This window comes from Oncorhynchus kisutch, linkage group LG23 (genome assembly GCF_002021735.2).
Source record: "Oncorhynchus kisutch isolate 150728-3 linkage group LG23, Okis_V2, whole genome shotgun sequence".
In the NCBI taxonomy this organism is placed as follows: domain Eukaryota; kingdom Metazoa; phylum Chordata; class Actinopteri; order Salmoniformes; family Salmonidae; genus Oncorhynchus; species Oncorhynchus kisutch.
The window spans coordinates 8,910,522-8,930,566 of NC_034196.2; the positions used below are offsets into that span (position 1 = coordinate 8,910,522).

Genomic DNA, 20,045 nt, shown 5'->3' on the forward strand with positions numbered 1-20,045 from the left:
GAGCATTAGTGAGGTTGGCCACTGATGTTGGGAGATTAGGCCTGGCTCGCAGTCAGTGTTCCAATTCATCCCAAAGGTGTTCGATGGGGTTGAGGTCAGGGCTCTGTTTAGGCCAGTCAAGCTCTTCCACACCGATCTCGACAAACCATTTCTGTATGGACATCGCTTTGTGCACGAGGGTATTGTCATGTTGGAACAGGAAAGGGCCTTCCCCAAACAAAGTCGGAAGCACAAAATCATCTAGTATGCCGTAGCATTAAGATTTCCCTAGCTTTCCCTAGATTTCCCTTTCCCTATTAAGATTGCAGCCTAGCCTGAACCATGAAATACAGCCCGAGACTATTATTCATCCTCCACCAAACTTTACAGTTTGCACTGTGCATTGGGGCAGGTAGCGTTCCCCTAGCATCTGCCAAACCAAGATTCGTCTGTCGGACTGCCAGATGGTGAAGCGTGATTCATCACTCGAGAGAACGCGTTTCCCTTGCTCCTGAGTACAATAGAAACCCATTTCATGAAGCTCCCGACGAACAGTTATTATGCTGACATTGCTTCCAGAGGCAGTTTGGAACTCGGTTGTGAGTGTTGCAACAGAGGACAGAGGAACGCTACGCGCTTCAGCACTCGGCGGTCCCGTTCTGTGAGCTTGTGTGGCCTCCACTTTGCAGTTGCTTCTAGACGTTTCCACTTCACAATAACAGTTGACCTGGGCAACTCTAGCAGAGCAGAAAATTGAGGAACTGACTTGTTGAAAAGGTGGCATCCTATGATGATGCCACGTTGAAAGTCACTGAGCTCTTCAGTAAGGCCATTATACTGCCAATAATTGTATATGGAGATTGCATGGCTGTGTATCCCTTGCACATTGTAAATATGGTATTGAAACTGACCCTGTATATAGTATGCTACTTACTTCTCATGTTCTCATTTCTATTTCTTGTTTGTTATTGTTCTACCTTATTTTTAGCACTACATTGATATTGATTACTGCATTGTTAGGTTTAGAGCTTGCAAAAAACACATTTCACTGTAGGCCTACTTGTGCATGTGACATTAAAACTGAACTTTAACCTAATTCTCCTAAACGTGCTACGAAAAGTCAATTCTGGAAAAAACTGGATTTCTGCTAGCCATGACCCTATAACTCTGATTAAGGGGAAAGATTGCTCAGAAAATCGGCGTACGTTTACGACCTTACGCTAATTATGACAAACAGAGTAAGTGTTTACTTGACTAAATGTCATAACCGGCCTACTGCCATAATCAGTTTAATATCGAATTATTATTTCAAAGTTTAAATCATGCTCTCTGCTGTAGTAATTTAATTATTTCTGTAGACAAGAGCAATTATATCATTTGAATATTCAATTCAATGTACTTTTAAGTAGCCTAATGCACGCGCCTCCTACACTTTTTGCTATTGTTTCAAGTCAAATGTCAGCACCCACCCACCCAGCCAGTGAAGGTAACAATGTAAACCGGTTTCCTAGCAACATCTGTCGCTACCTGGCCATTTTTCATCCTCACCATTCCATGCCTTACTGTTCGAGCGGCTGTACTCAACCAAACCAAGATGATAAGAACACTCACCTGCAATATGATAGAAATTCGTTACTTCTCTCAACGCGCTGTTGGATTTCCTGGAATTTGTCAAAATACACGCAACATTGGCTATGAAATTGCTTTACTATAACCAATAACACCTACATCAAATGACAGACTACCCCAGTAAATGTGCAAATAATTCTGCATCTATCAACGTATTTTCCTCCCATAGCGGCAGTGCTGTCAAATCATCGAGTGTCCTGTCGGTTCACTGTCTTGCCTGATCACGACTCGCACCGAAAAGAGGAACACAATTATATATCCCCAAGACCTATCTGCATCATGTTCGGTTGACATAGCCTATTTGTCCGGCCATTCTAGTCTGAAACCCGCGAATAAAGCCAGATTAACCTAGCTACATTCTTCAACGGACATCGCGATGCTTTCATGACATTCCACTTATTTGGATGTGCACCTGCTGTTTCCCTTTTGAGAATAAAGCTGACAGCGAATGTTCATTCTGTCTCTCTGTGCTTTTCAATGACAAAGACATCGGACTCGAAACATTCTCCTTCTGGAAAATTACGTAACAAATTACCAGTTGTGGTCGTAGGCTACAGGTTATGTTCCTTGCCCATCCACATCATATGCCACTGACTTCATATGTCCTGTAGTAGGCTAGACAGAAAGCACCCCACAGTGGCTATATACTGTAATCGCAGACCTGGACTGTGCCTCTACTACGTACAGTGTGCAATTATGTGTACAATCAAAGATTATGGATATACTGACAAAATACATGTCTCTCCGCCCTAACAATGGGAGTCGTTGTCCCCAAAGCGACACAGTGGGATGTCTAGCTCCCGCCTATCCTTTCTTTGGTGGACACATCTCATTATTTACAAATTTGATGGAAGGTTGTTGACGTCAAGCGCCTGTATTCAATGGAGTGCAATGCTATGCTACTAGCCTCATGTCATGAATAGGCTTTGCATAGCGATTTCGAGAAAACTCCGGTATATAGTGTTTTTATCAAAGTTACCGGGGTTTCACTTTTCTTACTTATATCACTAAACTCTTAACTTAAACATTACGAAACTTCTAAATAAGCCAATATGTTTTTGTTGTTGACCAAATTAGACTCTCTCATTGACCTCCACCGAGTTGGGCCTCTATCTTCCTCTGAAAGAAAAATCTGGATGGCTGGTGCTATGTATTGGCCATTGAGTCTTTAAGGCCACCGGTAGGACATATTGGCACTTCACAGTAAGATCAGTCCGCAATATATGAATGAATGGAATTCTACAGTATTTCCATGAAAGGACAAAATTACAACAATTATTCTTGTTGAAGTGGGGACAGCAACATTAATAATTTCAAAAAAACTATACTTTAGGGATTTAATTTTTATTTATTTATATATTTGTATGTTTAGCTCACATAATATAATTAAATGATGCATCAAGGTGTCTGTAATAGAGTAAACGTAGCAGAAAGGAATGTAGATATGAATAAAAAACATTTATATAGCTTCCACCGGTGAGGGAGGTTTGGTGGCTACAACACAGCCCCACCTATCAGTCATTTAGTCTAAGAGTGAAATGCCTACTTTACAGCCCTTCCCAACAATCCAGAGAAAAAAAAAGATAAATATAAAAATTAAAGAATACAACTAGGAATACATACAAAATGAGTAACGATAATTTGGCTATATACACAGGGTACCAGTACCTAGTTGATGTGCAGGGGTACGAGGTAATTGAGGTAGATATGTACATACAGTGCATTTGGAAAGTATTCAGACCCCTTCCCCTTTTCCAAATTGTGTTACATTACAGCCTTATTCTAAAATTGATAGAATTATACACTACATGACCAAAAGTATGTGGACACTTGCTCGTCGAACATCTCATTACAAAATTATGGGCATTAATAGGAAGTTGGTCCCCCTTTTGCTGCTATAATAGCCTCCATTGATCATCCTTGAGATGTTTCTACAACTTGAATGGAGTCCATCTGTGGTAAATTCAATTGATTGGACATAATTTGGAAAGGCACAAACCTTTCTATATAAGGTCCCACAGTTGACAGTGCATGTCAGAGAAAATACCAGCCATGAGGTTGAAGGAATTGCCCGTAGAGTTGAGACAGGATTGTGTTGAGGCACAGATACGGGGAAGGGTATCAAAAAATATCTGCAGCATTGAAGGTCCTCAAGAACACGGTGGCCTTCATCATTATTCAATGGAAGAAGTTTGGAACCACCAAGACTCTTCCTAGAGCTGGCCGCCAGGCCAAACTGAGCAATCGGGGGAGAAAGGTCTTGGTCAGGGAGGTGACCAGGAACCCGATGGTCACTCTGACAGAGCTCCAGAGTTCCTCTGTGGAGATAGGAGAACCTTCCAGAAGGACAACCATCTCTGCAGCACTCCACCAATCAGGCCTTTATGGTAGTGGCCACCCAGCTAGCAATGAGGAATCGGCCCTCTTCCGGGGAACTGGAACTGATTGATTCGGCCCGGAATCGGGTGTTAGACTCGACCAGGAATCAAAATGAATAACTGCCCAGAATCAGCCGAAGTACATCAGGCCGTTTCAGTCTACCGGAATTCAACCGACTTTGCAGGAATCTTACTAGAATCCCCCCCAGAAGCAGTCCGGTGCAAATATTTATAAATGTATACAAAATTACCCGATTTAGTCATTTTAAATATTACTATTACACATACAAATTATACCCATCCACAAAAAAAAAAATTGTGTCGGAGGAAACACCATAGACCTGGTGACCGTGTCAGCGTGCATGCGCCTGGCCTGCCACAGGAGTCGCTACAGCGCGATGGGACAAGGACATCCCGGCCAGCCAAACCTCCACTCACTCGGATGACGCTCATGGGTCTCTCCCTCCACTAACCCATGTGCGTCGCCTCATGGGTCTCCCGGTTGCGGCTGGCCTGGGTATCGAACCAGCATCTGAAGCAACGCAGTTCTCACTGCGCCACTCGGGAGGCTCCATCCTGTTTTTAATGCTTATCAATTGCCTTGCACAACGTATCAAAATACAACAATTAAAATTCTACTTAAACAGGACTCTTAGAGAATTGAATTGAAATGTTGATTGTATTTTTTGATCACAGAATCAATGAGAAAAAAATGGTAAAATAATGTTAAGTGTTAATTATATAAAGCAGCCCATGTAATCATCTGCCAGAGAGTAGCTACAATCGGCCAGAGCCCCAAGTAATACATTTGGGCCAGATAACTCACACCGGAATCAGCCTGAGCTCAATCCCCGCATCCTAGCCATAAGTAATAGTGCCGAAGGCGGCCCAGACTCGAGCCACATGACGTCGGCCAAGCCTGACTTTCAGCTGGCAGAGTCTGACTGTGCTAGCTGGGCAGATGGAAGCCACTCCTCACTAAAAGGCACAAGACAGCTTGCTTGGAGTTTGCCAAAAGGCAACTAACCAGAAACAAGAGTCTCTGGTCTGATGAAACCAAGATTGAACTCTTTGGCCTGAATGCCAAGCGTCTCATGTCGTGGAATATTCTAATCAAGTGAGAGACTGTCATTTCTTCAAACAATCATCTTTATTCAATATCGATCAATTATTGCAATAATGAGGCTGGTTGACCCCACACCCTTGGGTGTTGGACCGAGAAACCCAACCTTAACACAATTGCAAAGTACTATAAAGCTGACACTAAAAATGCTTAGTCATGATTGGGTCCAACCATCCCATGCAGATTGGGGCATCATAAGCAACTCTAGGTTAATCCGGTCATTATCTGCATAGGGTTGTTGTCGTCATAACCCAATCCTGGTTTAGTTTCCAGATGCAAGGATGATTTTGAGACAATGAGGGATTGTTCTACTCCTAAGCTATCCCTAGTAAACACATTATTGTCTATGTAATGCAGTCTAAATCATTTGTCAGCTCAAGCCATCTCTGGTGCCAATACGCCAAGATTAGCTGCAGGGCTCTAGAGCGACCATAAAAACACAGACATTAGCATTAGCATAGAAAACACATACATTAACATTAGCATAAGAAATGTCTTACTGTTAGTTAAATATGAATTGTTAACCATTAATATCAAATAAATTAGGTAAATACATAATCTTTCCCTCACACAAGTCTGGAGGAAACCTGGCACCATCCCTACGGTGAAGCATGGTGGCAGCATCACGCTACGGGGATGTTTTTCAGTGGCAGGGACTGGGAGACTAGTCAGGATCGAGGGAAAGGAGATTCTTGATGAAAACCTGCTCCAGAGTTTTTATTTTGTCATTATGGGTTAATGTGTGTAGATTGATTTAGGGGAGAGAAAAAATTTAAAATTTAAATCCATTTTAGAATAAGGCTGCAATGTAACAAAATGTGGAAAAAGTCAAAGGGTCTGAATACTTTCTGAATGCACTGTATATAGTCTTGATAACCCACAGAGACCCAGGTATTGTAATAAAGTAAGCGTTATTTATTGAAAGAACAGTACATTTTAGTTCCAGTGAAGTTCATGTCAAGTCATTCATCGCCAACTGCAAAAAAAACACTACATGGCCAAAAAAACTGAAACAGTGTAAATACTGTAGAAATTCCATGCATTACAATAAGACGTTGCTTCAAGCAATGTCCATTTGTGGAGCAGTGTACTTGTGTGTAATATTTCAAATGTGTGCTGGTTTCAATTTTTGCAGGAAGTCCATAGTATACTAGGAAGAGAGGGGGGTTAGGTACTGATGTAATCTTTCCCTTCACAACAGAATTAACACAAAATAATGTTCAAAGGAGATAAAATATATAAAAATGGAAAAAGGCAAGCAACTTCAAATTTGCTAATATACAAGGTTTTTGTAAAACATTTTCAAGTAATGATGGAACTGGGAAAAACAATGGCTTGGGCAAACATTTTTTTTATTGAATGTTGTAGGCTATCAAGATTATTATATTTTTAATGCACCAGGAATAAACATTAATGAACACAATTAAATGTAATAAATACAATTTTATGCAGTGTACAAGGAATAAAAACATATCAAAACAATGCATAAAAATGTATACCTAGACGGAGATGGCAGTGGACCATTCCAGATGGGTAAATGTCTCTGCTGGATATTAGGATGTTCTGCCATTCATATTGATCGATAGATGGCTGATAAAAATAAAACAAATAAAATTGACATAATTTACCTGAATATGGAAAGTAAAGCATATATTATCTCTTTATAACGTCTAAAAAATTAAAACGACTTTACAAATCTGTGCATTTCCAAAAATATACTCCTCAAAATTGTGAGCTCTTCCAAACATAGAAAAATATCCCAGAGTTTTATGTGTAAAAAAGACTGTGGGTCATGTACAAGTGATCTGTGATACAGAGTTAAGAGCAGGTTGACCTTTATTGTCATGAGTTTTGCCCCGGAGGCAGAACTGAACGGTTTCCGCTAGATGGGCCAGCTGCAAAGTAAAATTTGGCAAAATAATAAAAATGTATGAAAACAAAAATGTGCTTTTTGGTCTTCATTTTAAAAAAATGTTCAACTTCATAATCATCTCCAGCATCACCTCAACATCAACATATGTGAAAATGGCACATTTCTATGTTTTGTATTAAAAAACCTAGAGGAAGATGTGTTTCCAATGACATCATCAACCAATTAGTAGACAATTGGTAGGCAACGCCTACTCACAATTGGTTAAAGTCCCACGATGCACACCGATGTCATCATTGGAAACACTTATCTTCCTCTATATTTTTTACTACAAAACATAGAAACGCATACATTTCATATATGTTGATGTTGGGGTAGTGCAGACTATGAATACGAAGTTGAAAAATGTTGAAATGTCCCTTTAACGTTAGGCATTAGGGTGAGCAGTATGGTTAAGGTTTTAAAATCAGATTTTATGACATTGTGACTGTGCCAGCTAGTGTGACCACTGCAGAGCTGCTCGAGTCATCTCAATAAATGCCAACCGGCGAGTTAAGAGAGAACAATCAGGGTTCTTTATCCAACGACATCACAGAAAACGGTGATATTTATTCATCTATAACTAGGAAAAGGAGTTTTTCCTGACCATGCGATCTGAGCAGGAAAAGCCCTAGACCCTACCTATGGCATCATCTAATAAAAACATTGCTATATGTTGGCAGAGGAGCGTAGAACGTGGAACCTCTTCAGGGTCATGCGGATGGAACCCAGGTCACGGTTTACGCTCTCTAGACGCTTCTCTAAGGCCACCTGAGGAGTAGGGGAAACAGTCATTTAGCTGGAATAGCATAAACATTCACACATAGGGTACACAAAGATCTTTGTTTTAAAGTAATATCCCCATCTATACTATTCAATTACCTCACACGAGTCCATTTCATCAAACAAACACGTTCATGACAAAAGATCACATTTAGTCTAGGGATGCACAATCTATCGGTAAGCATATCGGAATCGGACGATATTAGCTAAAAATGTAAACATCGGCGTAGGCTTGATGTCTAGTTTAACGCAGATGTGAAAAACTGAAGTCAAAGCTGACGTGCACACCTATATATACAGTTGAAGTCGGAAGTTTACATACACCTTAGCCAACTACATTTAAACTCAGTTCTATTTCACCAGACCAGAGGACATTTCTCCAAAAAGTACGATCGTTGTCCCCATGTGAAGTTGCAAACCTTAGTCTGGCTTTTTTTATGGCGGTTTTGGAGCAGTGGCTTCTTCCTTGCTGAGCGGCCTTTCAGGTTATGTCGACATAGGACTCATTTCACTGTGGATATAGATACTTTTGTACCCGTTTCCTCCAGAATCTTCAGAAGGTCCTTTGCTGTTGTTCTGGGATTGATATGCACTTTTCGCACCAAAGTACATTCATCTCTAGGAGACCGAACACGTCTCCTTCCTGTGCGGTAGGACAGCTGCGTGGTCACATGGTGTTTATGCTTGTGTGCTATTGTTTGTACAGATGAACGTGGTACCAACAGGCATTTGGAAATATCTCCCAAGGATGAACCAGACTTGTGGAGGTCTACAATTTGTTTTTGAGGTCTTGGCTGATTTCTTTTGATTTTCCCATGATGTAAAGCAAAGAGGCACTGAGTTTGAAGGTAGGCCTTGAAATACATCCACAGGTACACCTCCAATTGACTCAAATGATGTCAATTTGCCTATTTTCCACGCTGTTTAAAGGCACAGTCAACTTAGTGTCTATAAACAATTGTTGGAAAAATGACTTGTGTCATGCACAAAGTAGATGTCCTAACTAACTTGCCAAAACTATAGCTTGTTAACAAGAAATGTGTGAAGTGGTTGAAAAACGAGTTTTAATGACGCCAACCTAAGTGTATGTAAACTTCCAACTGTAGGTAGATTATGTAATGACGCCAAAAATACAGCGCTACACAGAACAAAAGCAGAAAAATACTAGGCGCGCACTTCCAACAACTAAACAAGTTCAAGTCGAGCAGTCAGTAAATTTCAGCGAGACAACTCAAAAGGCAAAATCCATTAACGTCAAGATAATGGCATTCATTGCCCTTGACAATCAACCGTTCTCTGTCATGGATGATGTTGGCTTTCGCCGACTGATCGAGCACCTTGAACCCCGGTACACACTACCAAGTAGGCGCTATTTTTTGGATGTTGCCCTACCGGAGTTACACAGTATTGTTGAAATGCACATCTATGAACTACTGCTATTAGCTTCACGACTGACATTTGGACCAGCGATGTCAGCCCCATGAGCATGCTGAGTCTGACAGCATGCTCAAGAATGTGCTGGTTCTCATACGCTGCTGCCATTTCAATGGCATTTGAGAACATCTTGGAAACGTGAACACACTCCTAGCGCCATTCTAACAACTGACTGGAGAAATAAGCTCATCAACTGCGTCTGCAGCAGACGTGATACCCTCTGTCCTGGCATTGAAACGCCTGCTCAACAAAACTGCCGACACAGACCGTGGGGTTAACTTGGAAAAGTACTCTACTAGAGGCTGTGAACAAGCGATTCGGTTGCATTCTCTCTGAGCCTCTTTACTGTGTCACCACCATGCTCGATGCTAGGTACTAGGACCGCTACTTCGATGCAGACAAGAAACAGGGTTTACGTGAAATGTTACAGACACAGCTGGACAAGATGAAAATGGACAGAGTGACTGCGCACCGAGGAAGAGGAGCCATGACAGAAGAGGCCACGGACAGACAGAGCTGAAACTTCACTGCTTGACATGTATGATAAAATCCTGATTGAGACTGAACAAATTAACAACGAAACAGCACAGCAAGTAAAATAAATAGGTTTTGATTATGTTTTACTGGTAATGGGGACAAACGTAAATGCCAACAAAATAACTTTGTTCTCAGTGTTTCAACTATTTAACTCTAGAATGCTTAAAAGGCCGCTACCATTTTAAATATATGTATCGTTTCTTTTTTTGGCATATCGGATGTCGGCCAAAAGTTTCATATCAGTGCCCTAATTTAGACCCAATCACGCCTCACTAATATGTAACGAGGCCCTGCATGGTTTGGTGCGTGTGACTGTGACCTTACCTCATCTAACCTGGTCTGCAGGCTCACCCTACCACCAGATCCAGGCATCCGGCTCAACGCTGACTCAATCTGCACAAAACACACCCAAATGAATTAATTACATAAATAAATATATAAACTAACCAACAATTTCACAGCACTAAGATTAAATCAGATGAACCAAGCAGGCAGGCCGCGCTGCGCTGTGTGTGTTGCCCTAGGCAGAGGCGGGAGGATACTTAAGGCTGCTGCAGGGTAAAGGGAAGGAGAAAGGAGTTAGCACCCCTCAGTCATAACAGAGCAGGAGAGGCAGGACAGGGCTGGAAAGGACAGAGTAGGACAGGAAAGAAGGGGGGGGGGGTATATGAACCCAGCTATAAATAGACATCATTGAGAGAGGAGTGGTTATAAAATCATAAAGCCAGGTAATACTGTAGAGCAGATCCAATAGAGATTAGTGAGGTGTGATGTCAAAGGACTGCCTCGGTCATTGATAGATATACGGCATCAATAAAATAGGACTACATCAGACTACAGCTCAGCCTTCAACACCATAGTACCCTCCAAGCTCATCATTAAGCTTGGGGCCCTGGGTCTGAACCCCGCCCTGTGCAACAGGGTCCTAGACTTCCTGACAGGCCACCCCCGGGTGGTGATGGTAGGAAACAACACCTCCACTACACTGATCCTCAACACAGGTGCCCCACAAGGGTGCGTGCTCAGTCCCCTCCTGTACTCCCTGTTCACCCATGACCGCTGCGCCACGCACGCCTCCAACTCAATCATCAAGTTTGTAGACGTCACAACAGTGGTAGGCCTGATCACCAACAATGACGAGACAGCCAACAGGGAGGAGGTGGGGGCCCTGGTGGATTGGTGCCAGGAAAATAACCTCTCAATCAAGCTCAACAAATCCAGGAGCTGATCGTAGACTTCAGGAGACAGCAGAGGGAGCACGCCCCCATCCACAAGAGATTGAAAAACAGCTTCTATCTCAAGGCTATCAGACTGTTAAATAGCCATCACTAGCCGGCCTCCTACTCATTTCATTTGTACATATCGTATTCTAGTCAAATCAATCCTATTCAACTATTTCTGTAATTATACACTGTACTATCCTAAAGATATACTAAATATTCTATCCACATACTCTCCATATATCCCACCACATACATATATATACAGTACCAGTAAAACGTTGACACACCTACTCATTCCAGGGTTTCTCTTTATTTGTACTATTTTCTACATTGTAGAACAATAGTGAAGACATCAAACTATGAAATAACACATGAAATCATGTCGTAACCAAAGAAGTGTTCAACAAACTTTATATTTGGAGATTCTTCAAAGTAGCCACCCTTTGCCTTGACGACAGCTTTGCACTTCGCGTCATACCCAAGACGGCTGCAATCGCTGCCAAAGGTGTTCCAACAAAGTACTGAGGAAAGGGTCTGAATACTTACGTTTTTTAAGTTTATCCGTTTTTTTCCCAATATAAACTCGCAACCATTTCTAAAAACCTGTTTTTGCTTTGTCATTATGAGGTATTGTGTGTATATTGATTAGAGAAAAAAACTATTGAATACATTTTAGAATAAGGCTGTAACATAACAAAATGTGGAATAAGTCAAGGGGTCTGAATACTTTCCGAATGCACTATAATTATACTCTGGACTCTGACATTGATTGTCCTAATATTATATATTTCTTTATTCCATAGTTGTACTTTTAGATTTGTGTGTATTGTTGTGAATTGTTAGATATAACTGCACTGTTGGAGCTAGGAACACAATCATTTCGCTACACCTGCAGGGCAGCAGGTAGCCTAGTGGTTAGAGCTTTGTGCCAGTAACTGAAAGGTTGCAGGTTGCTGGATCGAATCCCTGAGCTGACAAGGTAAAAAGCTGTCGTTCTGCCCCAGTTAACCCACTGTTCCCCGGGCGCCGAAGACGTGGATGTCGATTACGGCAGCCCCCCGCACCCCTCTGATTCAGAGAGGGGTTAAATGGGTTAAATGGGGAAGACACATTTCAGTTGAATGCATTCAGTAACGTCATGCTAAATGTGTGTATGCAACCAATAAAATATTTGATTTAAAGCAGTGCAATAAAAACACAAACTCAACTCTTAGCCCCAGTCCCTTGGAACTCCCAGTAGATTTGAAAGGGTTTGGATGGATATGCTAATAATGGTCTGGTAGGCCAATTCCATTACATTGCTTATGGTTATGCAATCTTTACAGATCTACTGTGCTGTCTCTGGCTAGGGGTTTAGGTATGGGTAAAAAGGCATTTTATGCTTGGTCTTGTTGATATTGTACATCGCTAGTGAGCAGAATGTCCTCTCTATTGTGAGGGTCTAGATTAATAACAAAAGCCTTGTAACAGTCTGTCTCACCTGTTGTTTCTCCATAGTGAGCTCGTCAAACAGCCTCTCAGCGTCGGCCAGAGAGTGGAGGTCTGTCCCGGGGTCCTGGAGGTCTGAGCCTAACCCCCCAGCCCCCTGCTCCTCCCAGCCCAGCCCACACACCCCCTCCTGGGGCTCAACACTGCCCGATGACTCAACTGAACCACCAGATGACCGCTGAGTGGCTAGAGAGAGAGAGAGAGAGACGGTAGTAGTGTCCCCCTTGGCATTTTTCCTATTTTGTTGCATTACAACGTGTAATTTAAATAGATTTTTATTTGGATTAGTGAAGTTAAAAAATTACTTGTTTCAAAAAAATAAAAAAATAAATACAAAACGGAAAAGTGGTGCATGCATATGTATTCACCCCCTTTGCTATGAAGCCCTTAAATAAGATCTGGTGCAACCAATTACCTTCAGAAGTCACATAATTAGTTAAATAAAGTCCACCTGTGTGCAATCTAAGTGTCACATGATCTGTCACATGATCTCAGTAGATATATGCCTGTTCTGAAAGGCCCCAGAGTCTGCAACACAACTAAGCAAGGGGCACCACCAAGCAAGCAGCACCATGAAGACCAAGAAGCTCTCCAAACAGGTCAGGGACAAAGTTGTGGAGAAGTACAGATCAGGGTTGGATTATAAAAAATATCAGAAACTTTGAACATCCCACGGAGCACCATTAAATTCATTATTCAAAAATGGAAAGAATATGGCACCACAACAAACCTGCCAAGAGGGCTACCCACCAAAACTTACAGACCAGGCAAGGAGGGCATTAATCAGAGAGGCAAGAAAGAGACCAAAGATAACCCTGAAGGAGCTGCAAAGCTTCACAGCGGAGATTGGAGTATCTGTCCATAGAACCACTTTAAGCCGTACACTCCACAGAGCTGGGCTTTACGGAAGAGTAGACCGGAAAAAGCCCTTGCTTAAAGAAAAAAATAAGCAAACACGTTTGGTGTTCGCCAACAGGCATGAGGGAGACTTCCCAAACATATGGAAGGAGGTACTCTGGTCAGATGAGACTAAAATTGAGCTTTTTGGCCATCAAGGAAAACTATGTCTGGTGCAAACCCAACACCTATCACCACCCCGAGAATATCATCCCCACAGTGAAGCATGGTGGTAGCAGCATCATGCTGTCGGGATGCTTTAACCGGCAGGGACTGAGAAACTGTTCAGAATTGAAGGAATGATGGATGGCGCTAAATACAGGGAAATTCTTGAGGGAAACCTGTTTCAGTCTTCAAGAGATTTGAGACTGGGACAGAGGCTTATCTTCCAGCAGGACAATGAGCCTAAGCATACTGCTAAAACAACATTTGAGTGGTTTATGGGGAAACATTTAAATTTGAGGTCGGCCGATTTCAAGTTTTCATAACAATCGGTAATCAGCATTTGTGGACGCCGATTACATTGCACTCCACGAGGAGGCTGACCACCTGTTACACGTCAGTGCAGCAAGGAACCAAGGTAAGTTGCTAGCTAGCATTAAATGTATCTTATAAAAAACAATCAATCTTAACATAATCACTAGTTAACTACACATGATTGATAATATTACTAGTTTAACTAGCTTGTCCTGCATTGCAAATAATCAAATGTGGTGCCTTTTAATTTATCATCAAATCACAGCCTACTTCGCCAAACGAGTGATTATTTAACAAATGCATTTGCGAAAAAAGCTCTGTAGTTGCACCAATGTACCTAACCATAATCATCAATGCCTTTCTTAAAATCAATACAAGCATTTTTATTTTTTACCTGCATATTTAGTTAAAAGAAATTCATGTTAGCAGGCAATATTAACTAGGGAAATTGTCGCTTCTCTGGCGTTCTATGCAAGCAGAGTCAGGGTATATGCAGCAGTTTGGGCCGCCTGGCTCGTTGCGAACTGTGTGAAGACTATTTCTTCCGAACAAAGACCGTAATTAATTTGCCAGAATTTGACATAACATTGAAGGTTGTACAATGTAACAGCAACATTTAGACTTATGGATGCCACCCGTTTGATAAAATACAAAACGGCTCCGTATTTCACTGAAAGAATAAACGTTTTGTTTTCGAAATGATAGGTAATTAATATGGTAAAATCCGGAAACTAAGGCTCGTATGTCTGTGTGTTTATGATTTGATAGAGCAGTCTAACTGAGTGGTTAGACTGCTCTAGGAAGAGACTGAAAACAGTCTCTTCCTGGGCAACAGGCTCGTAAGCATTCATTCAAACAGCAGCTCTTAGCAATGCTGGGATGCACAGCGCTGTTTATGACCTCAAGCCTATTATCAACTCCCGAGATTAGGCTGGCAATACTATAGTGCCTATAAGAACATCCAATAGTCAAAGGTATATGAAACAAATGGTATAGAGAGAAATAGTCCTATAATAACTACAACCTAAAACTTCTTAACTGGGAATATTGAACACTCATGTTAAAAGGAACCACCAGCTTTCATATGTTCTCATGTTCCGAGCAAGGAACTTAAACGTTAGCTTTTTTACATGGCACATATTGCACTTTTACTTTCTTCTCCAACACTGTGTTTTTGCATTATTTAAATCCAATTGAACATGTTTCATTATTTATTTGAGAATAAATAGATTTTTATTTATGTATTATATAAGTTAAAATAAGTGTTCATTTGGTATTGTTGTAATTGCCATTATTACAAATATATAAAAAAGAAACAAAATTACAATAAAAAAATAATAAAAAATAAACAAATCAGCATCGGCTTTTTTTTGGTCCTCCAATAATTGGTTTCGGTGTTGAAAATCATAATCAGTCTACCTCTAATTTAAATGTCTTGGAATGGCCTAGTCAAAGCCCAGACCTCAATCCAACTGAGAATTTGTAGTATGACTTAAAGATCGCTGTACACTAGCGGAACCCATCCAATTTGAAGGAGCAGATGTGGCTCTACAAAGTATTGACTTCGGGGGGGGGAGTGAATAGTTATGCACGCTCAAGTTACTTCTTGTTTGTTTCACACAAAAATATTTTGTATCTTCAAAGCGGTAGAGATGTTGTGTAAATCAAATGATACAACCCCCCCCCCCCCCCCAAAAAGAAAAATCTATTCTAATTCCAGGTTGTAAAGCAACAAAATAGGAAAAATGCCAAGGGGGGTGAATACTTTCGCAAGCCACTGTATTCCACTGAACACACTAACCAGGTGTCAAGAGTGTAAAACAACATTGCTTCTTTTACCTTCTGAAAACAGTCTCTTCCTGGGGCTGGAGTTGTGGAAGGAGTGGTGTCTCTGGTCTGATGCCACGTCAAACCTGAAACGGACAATCACAAACCTTAACTCTGAGGCAAAAACATATCAAACACGGTAGGGAAAATGTGTCAGGAATAATGAGACACAATAGCTGGAGAAGACACACCTGTAATGAACAGGATGAAAACAAATCAAGGGTGCACAGATTCAGCTTAGGACCGGTCCTGTCGTCCAGGGGTACTTAACCCGTACCTGTTGTGTAGCTGCTGTTGTCGTGGTGGTGGGTTGCCAAAGGCAGTGGAGTAGTTTTCTGTAGGACAGCGTTTGGGGCTGGATTTAGCCGACTGAGGCGTCATCAGGGTCTCTCTCTTAGCTAGAACATAACACTAGATAAGTTCAAAAACCCTACACAATGAACTACACAAGGAAATAGCAGTGAAAATGACATGACGCACTGGGTGTGGTAGGGGGGAAGGTGGCCCTCTGGGCGCGGGGGGGCAGAGAGGAGGACCTGTGGCCTTCTGGAGACAGACTTCTCTGGGCTCTCAGGAGACACACTCCCCTGAATGTCCCAGACGCAGCCCTTCCAGGAGAAGCCACACCCTGGGGAGGTCCATCCCTGCCTCCATTCAGACAGACCATGCCTCTTTCAGATCCGGACACAACACTCTCCTGTCCAGTCCCGCCCCTGTCCTGTGTTGGTGGTTCTCTGTGGTTTCTCTCTACGAAGCCAACAGTGGGCCTCCGGCTGCCCAGCCCTGCAACACAGACAGATACATAGAGACAGCTAGTTAATAATAATCGTGTCCCCTTCGGGGAAATCTGTCTTGCATCTCAACAAACACCACCACAGCATCATCACATAAGTTAAAGTATATAGCTCAAAAACAGACTAACAATCAAAAGACTTCAGAGTAGACTAGAGAATCAAACACGTCCTCTAGCTTTTAGAGAACTTTCTTAGAACTGACAAGATCATGTTAGTTTGCAAAAAATCACTCAATTTTCACGTGACAGAAAAGCTTAAAATGCTGGTTTCAGATTAACAAAAAAAAACATATCCAAAAGGCTGAGGGGAGAATACAACCTCCAACTTTATGACTGGAGCCAATGACTGAGTTATGCTATACTGTTCTAGCACCGTGCTGAGGACGGAGTGAAGAGAATGAGTTTGTGAGTAAGCGGAGGGCCTACTGTGGGATGAGGAGTGTGTCTTACTGGAGGCCAGTGAGAGTGAGTCAGAGGTACTGTGGCTGGTCTTACAGGGGGCCCGGTCCTCAGTGGTTCTGGTCTCATCCAGCTCTATCAGGGCCCTCATCAGTGGGGTCAGAGGCCCCCGAGTCTCCCTCACAACCTCACCCCTTTCCTGCTCATGCTCTGGAGGGGACAAACACCTGTAGGACAAAACAGGACCCGGGTGAGTTAAACTGGTCCGATTTTATATCAGGGTTAAATCAAGGGGATTAAAAGGAGGTATTCCAAAGTTAACACTGCAACCATACCTCCTGCTGCCAGTGTGGTCTGTAAAGTGGCCCGAGCTGCCTGATTGGTCAATTTGAGGGCAAGGGGACATCCTGTAACTCTGCGATTGGTCAGTTTGAGGACTGGGAGACTTCCTGGTGCTGTGTGATTGGTCGGTTTGAGGGCAAAGAGAAATTCTATAGGTGGATTCTGGTTGCCAAGGGTGTTTGCTGGGCGAAAGCAACAGGTCCGGATGGTGGTACAGACTGGAGAGGGATAACAGTAACAGCTACAGTCAGTCAAACAGACAGGAGAGGGTTAACAACAGTGACAACAGCTAGAGTCAGTCAGAGAGACAGGAGAGGGTTCAAAAATAATAACGGCTATAGGTCAGACCTGCTTTGGGACCTAACGGAAGCACAACATGTATGCATACGTGGAGGAGAGGAGACCGTACCCAGCTCCAGAAGGCTGTGTGTGGTTGTGGACAGCCTGGCGACTCCTGGCCTGGTTCTCATGCTCCAGCTGATTCACCTGGCTCTCCAGTTTACAGACCACCCTGAGGAGGCGGGCCACAGACAGATACAGGAAAGAGTGTGGGTGATCGAGACATGTCAATTACAGGATCGCCACCGGTGCTGGGACAAAACACACTGATAAAGAAAAGCTGGCACATGATACATCTATTCTTTGTTTGCCAAAATAGATAGTCACACCAAAAGAGAATAACTCCTCTCTCAGTCAAAAGGGATTCTTCAATCTGTCACTCTTGGCCCGTATCCACAAAACATCAGGGAAAATGTCCTAGGAATCATGTTAAAAGCTGTTTTAAGACGACAACAAAAGCTCCCAGCTCAGAGGTTTTAGGATCACTTTAAGACTGTCACACAGGGTTATCGTCTGTAGAAAAGAACAGGGTTATCTGCTGTGCAAAGAAAATCTATTAAATCCTTTTAAATCTCAGGCTGTAACAACAAACTGGAATTAAGTCAAGGGGTTCGAATACTTTCTGAAGGCACTGTAGGTAATACAATAATCAAAAAGAAAAACATGTTTATTTATTAGCCTCGTGGTTCTAAGTATTTAGGCATGTCATATAAAATATAGGCTACATGTGAAATAATTTTGAAAAGCGCAAGAGATACTGTTGCATGTAGGTCCAGATTATTTATGGAGTGATCATATAAAAATATCTAAACATTTTAACACCACCAAAGCAATTGCTTGTGGCACAGGAACCACTGACTCACTGCATTTCTCCATTGTTAAAAACCCTTTCTGGTAACTTAACAGGTTAAGACAGCTCATGAGCTCTCCTAAATATCTGTCGACTAGGTGGAACTGGAACTTAAGACTAAAGAGGCTTCATGCATAGCTTTTATTTTGAGCCATAAGAGTAGGAGGTAAGTCTCTATTCTCAGCAATTACGACACATTTTCTACTCTGATGTACATTGTGGATACGGCCTTTCTTCTCCTCCTGCTCCTCCTTTTGACCGTCTTTGCTGTTTGAGAGGATGGCTACGGGCTGCTGGTGGGAGATGGGTAGGAGGCTTGACCAAATCTGTACATTCAATTATATTTTCTTTTTTAAAATCATGGGCTGGAGCTCCTTGTGTGGTGTTGACTGTGTTTGTTGTATCTGTCCTGTTTGTGGATGTTCTGACAATTCTAAATATAAAATCACCCCAAAAAATGTGGTCACTCTACCACTGGAGGTGTCAAAAACACTCAACAACTGGATGTCCGATTTGGACAAATTACATAACTCTGAAAGTAATTGAAATACCCCAAATAGTATTTGAACCCAGGTCTGATCATGACAAAGAAATTTCGAAGTAAATATCTTCACATTTTCCAGCCAAAGAGAGGTCTAGTTATGATTTATCTAGCATATCTACCTTGTAGATGTTGGTTTTCAGGTCTTGGTGTTGGATGCTTGATGTTACCTTTTTAGTTCAGAAACCTGCTCGTTGGCATCAAACAGCTTGTTCTCTGTAGACACCAGGTTGTCCTGTTGATAGAGAACAAAAGGTTAGAACCAGAACAATGTGTCATCTGTTATTCTTGAGGTGGAATAACACCGAAAAGGACAATAGATTATACTAAGAATAGTTCCGTTACCTTAACCCCCCCGTGGTCTTTCTTCAGAGAGTCATACTCTCCCAGAAGCTAGGGAGACAAAAACACACAACCCCTGAGTCATCATGACCACACACACACACACACACACCGGAGTGTGTCTATTAAACCTTTACAAGGTCCCTTGCACACATCCAGCGGGTACTGAAAGAGCTGCTCAAATAAGAGACTGGTGTAAGAGACGTAGAGGTACTGTTCTCCAGATGTTCTGTAGGACATCTCCCAAACTACAACACCTAGAAAGTAGTCTTTCCCAGAGGGTCAGAGACCAGAGATTTCAGTTGGTTTACTTAGCTAGTCTGGTATATAACGTCAGAACTCACGTCCTGCAGCATCTTGTACTCCCTCTCCCTCCTGGCCTCCTTATCTTGCGTTTCTCTGCAGGCGTTCTCCAAAGCCTCCTCTAGCTGCCGGATCCGGGTCCTGAGGCGGCCGGCCGAGGAGTCCTTCTCCCTGCCTGACTGCCTGCTTTCGTCCAATCGCTGCTGCAGGGACGTTGCCGTGGAGCAGGCTGTGTCGTAGCGCTCTGGCCAGTCAGCCTGAAAGAGACAGCAGAGCTCGTCACACACAAACACACACACACACACCTCTAAGGGTATAACAGTATCCTACCAGTTGTTTCTCTAGGATGGTGTTCTTGTTCTCCAGCTCCTGGATACGGCTGCTTGCTTCAGATAGAGCTCGCTCTAGCTGAGCACACCTGGTAATACAACATCCACGACTTAGATCTCACA

General features: G+C 42.4%; 2 protein-coding genes across 6 annotated transcripts in view; both read right to left on the reverse strand.

Annotated features, from left to right (window-relative positions):
- Positions 1-2,097, reverse strand: part of LOC109868492 (membrane-associated phosphatidylinositol transfer protein 2) — an 85,767-nt gene extending 83,670 nt beyond the window's left edge. For 2 of the 4 annotated variants that reach the window (XM_031802951.1, XM_020458089.2), the window contains exon 1: positions 1,591-2,097. The gene's annotated coding sequence lies outside the window, so the exon portion shown is untranslated. The remainder of the gene's footprint in view (positions 1-1,590) is intronic. The other 2 variants (XM_031802952.1, XM_031802950.1) reach the window with 1 other exon arrangement.
- Positions 2,098-6,003: 3,906 nt separating this feature from the next.
- Positions 6,004-20,045, reverse strand: part of LOC109868294 (M-phase phosphoprotein 9-like) — a 30,810-nt gene continuing 16,768 nt past the window's right edge. The window contains exons 11-23 of one of the 2 annotated variants that reach the window (XM_020457747.2): positions 19,924-20,011; positions 19,635-19,850; positions 19,294-19,341; positions 19,119-19,183; positions 17,628-17,729; positions 17,212-17,436; positions 16,973-17,103; positions 16,165-16,467; positions 15,962-16,082; positions 15,697-15,770; positions 12,476-12,669; positions 10,097-10,165; positions 6,004-7,789 (exon numbers count right to left, since the gene is read on the reverse strand). In XM_020457747.2, the coding sequence (XP_020313336.1) occupies positions 7,688-7,789; positions 10,097-10,165; positions 12,476-12,669; positions 15,697-15,770; positions 15,962-16,082; positions 16,165-16,467; positions 16,973-17,103; positions 17,212-17,436; positions 17,628-17,729; positions 19,119-19,183; positions 19,294-19,341; positions 19,635-19,850; positions 19,924-20,011 (1,738 nt within the window). In that variant the 3' untranslated portion in view covers positions 6,004-7,687. Of the gene's footprint in view, positions 7,790-10,096; positions 10,166-12,475; positions 12,670-15,696; positions 15,771-15,961; positions 16,083-16,164; positions 16,468-16,927; positions 17,104-17,211; positions 17,437-17,627; positions 17,730-19,118; positions 19,184-19,293; positions 19,342-19,634; positions 19,851-19,923; positions 20,012-20,045 lie in introns of both variants that reach the window. The other variant, XM_020457746.2, reaches the window with a different exon arrangement.